General features: G+C 38.4%; 1 protein-coding gene across 2 annotated transcripts in view; it reads right to left on the bottom strand.

Annotated features, from left to right (window-relative positions):
* Nucleotides 1–759: 759 nt before the first annotated feature.
* Nucleotides 760–8,847, bottom strand: part of fgd6 (FYVE, RhoGEF and PH domain containing 6) — a 20,586-nt gene continuing 12,498 nt past the window's right edge. For both annotated transcript variants that reach the window (XM_035675419.1, XM_035675427.1), the window contains exons 6-21: nucleotides 8,660–8,811; nucleotides 7,640–7,796; nucleotides 7,196–7,283; nucleotides 5,992–6,042; nucleotides 5,851–5,909; nucleotides 5,692–5,763; nucleotides 5,182–5,250; nucleotides 4,990–5,073; nucleotides 4,491–4,570; nucleotides 4,288–4,390; nucleotides 4,059–4,202; nucleotides 3,858–3,960; nucleotides 3,337–3,431; nucleotides 3,083–3,211; nucleotides 2,850–2,998; nucleotides 760–2,551 (exon numbers count right to left, since the gene is read on the bottom strand). In XM_035675419.1, coding sequence (XP_035531312.1) covers nucleotides 2,509–2,551; nucleotides 2,850–2,998; nucleotides 3,083–3,211; nucleotides 3,337–3,431; nucleotides 3,858–3,960; nucleotides 4,059–4,202; nucleotides 4,288–4,390; nucleotides 4,491–4,570; nucleotides 4,990–5,073; nucleotides 5,182–5,250; nucleotides 5,692–5,763; nucleotides 5,851–5,909; nucleotides 5,992–6,042; nucleotides 7,196–7,283; nucleotides 7,640–7,796; nucleotides 8,660–8,811 — 1,578 coding nt within the window. In that variant the 3' untranslated portion in view covers nucleotides 760–2,508. The remainder of the gene's footprint in view (nucleotides 2,552–2,849; nucleotides 2,999–3,082; nucleotides 3,212–3,336; nucleotides 3,432–3,857; nucleotides 3,961–4,058; nucleotides 4,203–4,287; nucleotides 4,391–4,490; nucleotides 4,571–4,989; nucleotides 5,074–5,181; nucleotides 5,251–5,691; nucleotides 5,764–5,850; nucleotides 5,910–5,991; nucleotides 6,043–7,195; nucleotides 7,284–7,639; nucleotides 7,797–8,659; nucleotides 8,812–8,847) is intronic.

The raw sequence follows: 8,847 nt of genomic DNA, 5'->3' as shown, positions 1-8,847 counted from the left end.
TGGATTGGATTGGATTGGATAACATATCACTGCCAATTTTCTTTATGCAGAAAGTCATATTAAGTATAACAAACAAGCTGAAATTAAATGTTGTTTCCTTATGGTGTGTAACAAACAAAACACCAGAGAAAAACATCAATAAAACACAAACATATGCAAAGACAGGGAGTCTTTAGATATGTTTGTGTATGACCCTAGTGTGCATGTGCATATATATTTACCATATATACCATTTTAAATCCTACACAACTTGAGTCACACATTAAAATATTAACAAGGAACTGGTAAATCAAAGCAAATTCAGCAAATGAGTATTCAGCAGGTTGCTCGAGGGCCCTTCAGCAGCAGCCCCGATGTTCCCAGACAGACTTTAACTCAAGCTTTTTTTAATTAAAGGACGGTCTCTCAACGAGCTGACATCCCTCTACTGCCCAAGAGGGTGGATCTAACAGGGTCTAGTGTCACAGCTCAGGGAGACGGAGGGGAAATAGAGCATAAAGTCTCAGTAAAAATCCAGAGCTTTGGTATCATGACTCACTCATTAAAAATGCCTTATCTCTAAAACCGGGGCTTTGATCGGCCGCTCAAAGGGAGGCCCAGACGATGGATGCGACAGACAGCTGAACTACTGCCTCCCACATTCATCCGTCTGCACTCTGCAATTAAGTAGTGACAGTAGTTTGTGATTATGTTATAATTAAAGCTCACTTTCATCAATTTAAATGACAGAACAGGAAATGAATACAGGAAGACAAGGTATATATTTATATATATTTTTATTAAAAACTGTTGCCTGACAGTTTAGAATCATTGTTTATAGGAGACTCTAACTCTGATAGAGTAGATGTTTACAAATGGTCACTGTTAATGTACAATCATGAAGAAACGCATGCTTGGTAGCTCCTGACTAGCATTTTCACACCAGGCGGATGCAGGTTTCTACCTCACTAGCCGAAAAATCTGAACGAGGCATACATGAAAAAGGGATATAATTACAGTATTAACTGTTTTATTCCTTCACTAAAAAATAAGAAGAAGCAGGATTTCTGTTTCTTCAACTGTGGAATCATTCACCCTAATGGGGTAGTGCAACATATGGCAACCTAACTAAGAAGAAACAGCCCTGAAAACTGATTTTAAAACTACAAACCCAGAGTACCCTGGCTGGAAAGTGAGTAGTCATGTTTACATTTTTCCTTTTTTAGTGAAGAATTTCAAACAGAGCACCTATATTATTGCAATTTATCTCGTAACAGGAGATATAAGGCACAATGTCGGCAAAAAACGAGCATCAAAATTCAAAAATGTTTTCTTCCTTTTGAGCATTTCCTTAGAAATATAGTTCATGCATACTTTCCACAGTATTTGCTCATAAAAAAAAAAGCCCCTTTTCTGTAAGCAGTTCTCTTTTAAATTTAAAAGAATAATGGTTTTGATGGGAAACACATTTCCTAGAAAATCCTGACTCCCAAAATAAGTGGCAGCCTGTGCTTTTCAAACAATAAATCTTCCTATTTTATAAATATTAGCTCTTGGCTTTGATATATAAAAAAAGGTCAATGTTGCTCTTTCATGTCCATATACACAGTTTTACCCATTAACCATTTCTAATGTGGTTAAACAGGCAAAAATACATTTTAAATTGTATGAAAAATATCTACAATATTCATGACATTTCCAGTTCTCTCCAGGATGCTGTTTTTTTATTTATTTTTTAAACCCATGACTTAAATGTTTTGTATGTTAAGTTTTTAAAAATACAGGAGTAAAATCTCTTAACCAGAGAGATCAACCCAAAGAGTAGAACATCAACTTCCTGTTTCTTTGTAGAAGCTGGATTTTCACAGTAAAATCCCACCTTGTTACATCGTTAAACTCTTGAACAGACATCTGCGATACTTTGCATCCACGATTCGGAGAAACATTTTACCATTTTGAATATTTTATGATCTGTGTGTGTTTTTAAAATTGAATCTTTGGGTTTTTCCCAAACAAAATAACATGGTTTTAAACTACTAAGTGTAGCCAAGGTCAACGTGATCGAATGAAGGCGGATAGTTTTCTATATTTTGTTTCACACAAAAAGGTAATTCCTTCATCCTTTTACAATTAAAAATAATTCCCAGACTTCCCGGGATTTCCGAGGGCTTTAAATATTCCTGACAACTGTTCTGTCTCACTTCCACACACATGCTTCCGGACTTGACCTTTGACCCACAGCTGCGACAAACTATTAACTGTGACCTCAGCCAGCACTGCTGAGCATCAGTAGCCGTTATTGATAGAAAATATGTTTGGAGAAACAGAATCCAGTTCGAGTTTGAGGGGAAAAAGCAGTCTGGTTTCAGACATACAGTATGTGGCGCAGTGGGTTTCTGTTTAAAGTAAACAGTCCATCCGGAGTCCTTCCTGAGCTGGTGACCCTTGACCTGAGATCAATCAAGGGTCGTAAGTTGTCTATCAACTGGCTCCGGGGCTGTGATACGACTTCACTGCTGTAAATCCAATTTACTGTTCGAGAATCATTGCCTCTTGGAAGGCTTCGATCCATCTAAAGACAAAAAAAAATACAAAACAGAAAATTAACTACCACTGGGGCAAACACAATAAAATGATTTAAAGTTATAATTTGTAAAATTTTCATGAAATCAAAGACTGTTTTTGAAATATTATTTATAGTTGTCATTTTTCAGCAAAAGCCATTTAATAGTTTAGTCATTATCTCTTTATATAGTTGTGGCGGGGTTCATGGTTACACTTTCTGTAACTACGGTAACCACAGCTGTTGTCGAGTGAACCAGGACTGAAATCTTAAGGATTACAACTTTTTGAGGTCTTAATTCAGGTACCTCTGTGCAGTGGGGATGTCGTCAGCTTTAAAGATGTAAAACAGCGTATTTTTGTGATACAGCTTGAACTGCAGCTTCTGAGCCGGCCCGTTCTTCTCCTCCCTCAAGAAAAACCCGAGCAAGGGTTGACTCTCCAACGCCGCAACATCCTAGAGGGAGAAATAATTACTCAACCACACGGTAGAAAAGCTACGCAGAGTTTAGTAAAACAGCAAATCACGCATCTCACGTACCTCGCTGGCAGCATAGGTGTACAGGACTTTATTCTTAATGACAAACCACAGCCTCTTCCACTGCTTCTTGTTGCCTTTGGACCTGTTTAAGTAGCCGCTCATGGAGGAATTCTCTGTGCTGGCGGAAACCTGAAAGAACGGCATGAGAAATAAAATAAAGTCACTTCACATACTTACAAGATATAAGAAGCAAGTTGAGCGCCAAAAAAGTACTCCGCATATTTAGCCCATGAGTGTTAATTTATGTTCTTTGCCTCTTTTAGTGCAGCAGGAATTTTCTTCTGTTTTCTCGTGAAGGGGAAAGCTCCAGATTTGATTGGAGAAACTGACGTTGAGGCACAACGGTCACCTAAAAAAACAAAAACAAAACAATAAATACACCAAAACCATGTTATTATCACATTAAAAGAATAAATCTGACGATATTCTGTATTTTATTACTGTTTATATGGAATATAAATTATATATATAATTATATATATTATTATATGTTCCATGGAAAAGATCAAAACTAAGCTCACAAATATACAGTTTCATCTCTAAAAAGCTCACTGTGATTTCTTTTTTTCAAACGTTACTGAAATCGGAGGAAATAGTGTTTGTTGGGGACTTTTTTCAGTGGCAGATGAGTTGGAAATAATTCTTCTTGAGCTAAAAACATGCTCTTATTGGGGCGTACACTGGCTGTTTGGGGCGAATGAATACAAATGGTTGAGTGGTGCAAACGACGCAACATGAACATCCAAAACAATATCTGAAATCCTCATTTACTTACTATTCTCCTGCAGCTTGGCAAAGCAGTGATCGCACACACGTGCTGGTTGGTTCTTCAAGTACTCCAGGTAGTACTTATTGGCCGAGCATGCCTGACACACGACCTACAGAATCACATACATACAACTGTGATGAGACGACGGTTAAGTAAATAACGTGCAGTGCTGATCGAGAGTAGGAAGAGCTGTAGTTATGTATGAACCTTGCCACAGGCGCGGCAGTGATGCCTCCTCCAGGTGAGGGTGAACTCGCAGGTACAGATCATGCACATGGTGGCCCTCAGGTCTGGGATCCAGATGGGAGCTTTTGAACCCAACGGGGCCCCGCTGTCAACAACGCCCTCCGCCTGAGTTGAGAGGGACTGAGGATCAATATGGACGCACTCAAGAACACTTAGCACACACCCACACTGATTTACTGTCTAGTTTTACCTCCTCCTGACTTCGACTTGATATAAAGGTTATTTTCTTCTTTGTGTAGTCGTCTATGGCCTTGGCGATGGCCTCCAGCCACTCGTCTCTCTCTGTAGCCGAGCTGCAAGCACAAAATACATCATAACTCTCGGCTCCAGCAAATTGAAGTGTTTATGTGATATATTGGATGTAACCGTAAGCTGTTATGGCTGAGTGCTGACCTGGCAGACAGGATGAAAGAGCGTTCAACGCTTTCAATGTTCAGCTCGTTCTGATAGGCCTCCTGGCTGGGTTTACTCACCTGGAAAAAAAACACACACCACAAACCATAAATAACAGATTACTACCAGAGATTGAGAACCAGCTGAAACTGTGACTGTAAACAATGCATCAATAATTCACTATAGCTGGTATTTCAGTGTAGGCCGACACTTGTACATCTATGGGAACTGGAATCAAAAGCAGTGGTACAAAAACAGCAACTGATGAGCTGAAGCTATGATAAAAAATGCAATATGGAATCAAATATTAAAAATAAATAAATAACATCTAACACAGGAACAAAATCTGAACATAGAAACAAGAATCATAGTCAGTAAGAACAGGAATATATGTAGTTTAGGGAACCTATAATAATAAAAGTGAGTATATAAAACTAATTCAAAGTACAGGATTCATATCCAGCGTTACAGTGTGCTGTGTTCGCAGTGTGTTTCTAACCTTCATCCCAGCCAGAGAGAGGACACTGTTGAGTTTATACTGGCCAGACTGGACTGGAGTGGTGTACATGAGGGCATCATTGAACTGAAGAAACACAGACACAACAGAAGTTTAGAGAGAAATACAGACAGATTTACAGAGGAAAAAGATTAAATTTACTCAGTTTCTGACAATTTTCCATCTATTGCTCACCAGAAAGAACATCCGTGGCTGCATGACTTTCCTGGACAGCTTCATGAGAGTGCCCTCCTTCAGAAACACCTGCAAACGTGGACATGTTTTGGTCTAAATGCATTTAAAAACATCTACATAGGCTAAATAATACTACTATGTATAATACTTAATACTAATTTTAAAGAAATAATGAGCACAAAAATAAAAACACAGCTGGGAGGGATCAGAAGACACTGAAATATCAGCTCAATTATGATTTTGGTGGTTAGAATTAATGTAATAATGAATATTATTATCAGTTATTGGAGCCTTTTCGAGTAGTCTGCACTCATTATTAGTATAAGATATTCAAATTTCTGTGTGAAATGTGAAGTTTTGTTTCTGCGTCTCGTATTTTTGTTAAAGGAAAACTGAAATGAAATCTAAAAATGGGTAACGCTGGTATTTGTCAGTCTTCTGGGAGAATTTACACCTGTGTGAAACTGGGCTACTTTGGTTTGGGTGAGATTGTACAAAAAGTTGACTCACCCTGCCCGGCTGAACGATCTCATGGTGACCATTGAGGCTGTACTGAATCTGCATTAGCTTCTGAAAGTTATCCTGAAACACAAACATGGCAGTGGTGAGGAGAAACACGAGGCTAAAATAGACAAAAAACATAAAGCTTTGTATGGAATAAGGTCTTACCCCTTGTTTCATAATGTCATTCGCATGGTTGGCCACTTCTTTCACTATGCTGAGGGCAGCTGCATGGACAGCAAAAGATAAAACATTAGTTTCAGCACAACTGATGGTCCTGGTAGACACTTATGGTGAGTATTGTCTAACCTTGTGTGTCTTTGTAATCCTCAGAGTCCTCTGGAAGGTTCTTCAGATAATCTGGAAAAGAGCAGAGAGGTTTCAATTTATTTATTGAGCATAAAAGGTGACTAGTGTGCACCAGTTGGGTACAGCTGCAGGACAAAAACCAGCCAGAAAGGAAAAGGAGAGGCAAGACATTTGCAAGATCCTACAAGTTTCTGTGAATAGAGTGTTTAAACCTGTGAGGCAAATATTCAAGGGAACAAAAAACAGGTTATATATATACAGACAAAATAACAGCTCCACCTACAATCAGGAGATCACGTGATGCTACATAACAACCATATCAATCTGTTGTGTATAGAGAAAAGAAATGTCTGTAGCTCATGAAGGACATACAGATTTATATCATTTTATAAAAGTATATATTTTAAAAAGTAAAATATGTACATTGGGCAGAATATTCATAAGAAACAAAGGTTATCTAGGTCTTCTCGGTACCAGGAGGAGACATAAAAACAAATGTAATTTCTTTTATTCCCTCTTTAATGATCAGTAAAAGCAGAAATACTCTATAGTTAAAAACTCTCATTTACAAGGAAAAGTCTTGGATGCAAATTGTTAGTTAAGAAAAGTAAAAGTACAGAACTATTATCATCATAAAAAGTAAAAGTAATCTTAAAAATACATGAAAGAGCATTTTAATGTTGTAGTTTGTCAGTAGGGGTAACTATAGTAACTTCAGATACTTTGAATAATACTGTAGGTAGAGTAGTATAGTGTATCATATCATATACGTTTATTTATGTAAAGAGAGTAGTGTAAAATAAATGTAGTGGAGTAAAAAGAACAATATTTCCCACTGAAAACATTGTGACATACTTAAACTTTACTTTAGTACAGTACTTGAGTAAATCCATTTAGTTAAATTCCACCACTGTTGAGAAAGATTTATGTCAATTCCTCCATTTTCAGTGTGCAGCCAGTAATTTGAAAATGGATGTTTCCCTCATGTCAAACAGGTCTCTGTTACTGTTACTGTCCACTGGGTGCCAGTATGGTACCAAAACCCGAAAGAAGCCACAACAGACAGACGTGACAGTCCAAGAGTCATTCACATGCCGTCAATAAAAGAGCGGCGTAATTCAATAAAACCCTTGACCTTCAGTGTGCAGAGCGTTGCAGAACAAGGAGTGAATGTGTGTGTCAGGGTTTTTTTTTTTTTTTTTACCTGTGAGCAGCAGCTGGTACTGAGGGATTCTCTGCACTGGTTTCAGAAGGTAGTGTTTCAGAGCCAGACTGGCACATCTTGGACTCATCTGAGATAAAAACGAACAAAAATGTTGTTTTCACACACTGCTGCAAATCCAGGGAAATCCACAGACACTGAAGCTTTGGATTAAATGCCTTAGATACAGTGTTTAGATGGCTGCTGCTGATAGCAGCTACTCTGGACTGAAGCTGCAGAGAGCTGAGAACTATCTTTAAATGTCTGAATTCTGATGAATCAAAAATTACAGTTACAGCTTTGAAAAACGAAGAAGAAAATAAATGTTTGTCAATTAGTTAGACTATTCAATAGTGGAAATAATTGTTAGCTGATGCCCTAATTAAGAAATAATACAATAAGAAAAACGTTGTCAATAAAAACACACAACCGTATTTCCAGCTCTACCTCAAACTCCTTGACAACAGCGGCGAACGCGGTGTTTTTCCTGCACTGTTCGTCTAACAGCGCCACGTTGTTGTCGAACTGGCGGATGTAGGTGGAGTACATCTTCAGGTAAGGACCCTTCTGGACGAAGATGTCCGACAGTCTCTGGTGATCGCTCCTGTAACCGAACAAACGGAAACAGTTTCATTCAGCACTGCAGTAGCAGATGAAAAGGAAAGAAAGAACTTCCTTTAATGGGAAATTACATTGTTTTTCAAATTTTGTGACCATATTTTTTTCAGTATTGGACATAAACCAAGTGTTTATGGTGACATTTTACTCACATACATGAAGTGCTAAGATGTATGGATGCTGTAACATTGCTAAAAAGTCCAGCAGAGCAGCAGCGTGAGAACTTTAAATGATCTGAGAGGTTGTAAACAAACCTCCAGATAAACACAAAGTAGGTAAAACACTTACTGGATAAAAAAAATAACAGTGAATGTTCCCAAACTGTCCATTAAAATTGTTAATTGCCATGTACAAAGGCACAATGACAGCAATTACAGTAAGTCAATGTTGAACCAGGAAGCTGCTGTCCCCCAAAATCAAACATCATACATCACCTTTGTTTAAACTATCTTATAACTGGTTTATAAGGGGTTTTCAAACTGTTAGTTATTCGATACGCCCCCGGGAGGGCGTGGGGGGGAGAAATGTGAGTCACACAAAGCTCAAAGAGGCAGTTGATGCACTTTAAAACCCAAAAATTAACTCCTTCTTAGAGTCATAACTCATATATTCTAGACTCAGTGGGACTTAAGACTTCCCGAGGATATAGTCTCCAATGTTCATCACGAAAACATGTCCATAAGTCCTCTTTATAGATTATTATAGAACTTGTAACTCCAGATCTTGCCTGAGAATACTCATGTTTTTAAGATTTATTCAGCATCAAAGTAAAGCAGTAATAGTAGAGGCGTTCGGCATACTGTTGCCAAAATGTAAACACACAAAAACAAAAGGTTTGTGTGTGTTTACCAGTGTGCCACTCTCTCCTCCAGCTCTCTCAGCAGGTCTCTGTTGAGCTGGTAGAGCTGCGGCAGGTAATACAGGATCTGGCTGAGGATCCGCTCATCCACCACCGGCTTCCCATTCTGACGGGTTGCCTTGGCAACAGCATCCCGAAAGTCCTGAGGAGACAAAGTGGGTGAATCATTACTTTGACA

Source organism: Morone saxatilis, unplaced genomic scaffold (genome assembly GCF_004916995.1).
Source record: "Morone saxatilis isolate NCDOM2014 unplaced genomic scaffold, NCSU_SB_2.0 Contig10, whole genome shotgun sequence".
NCBI lineage: Eukaryota > Metazoa > Chordata > Actinopteri > Moronidae > Morone > Morone saxatilis.
The sequence above is the reverse complement of the archived record's forward strand: the minus strand, read 5'-3'. Positions and strand labels throughout refer to the sequence as shown.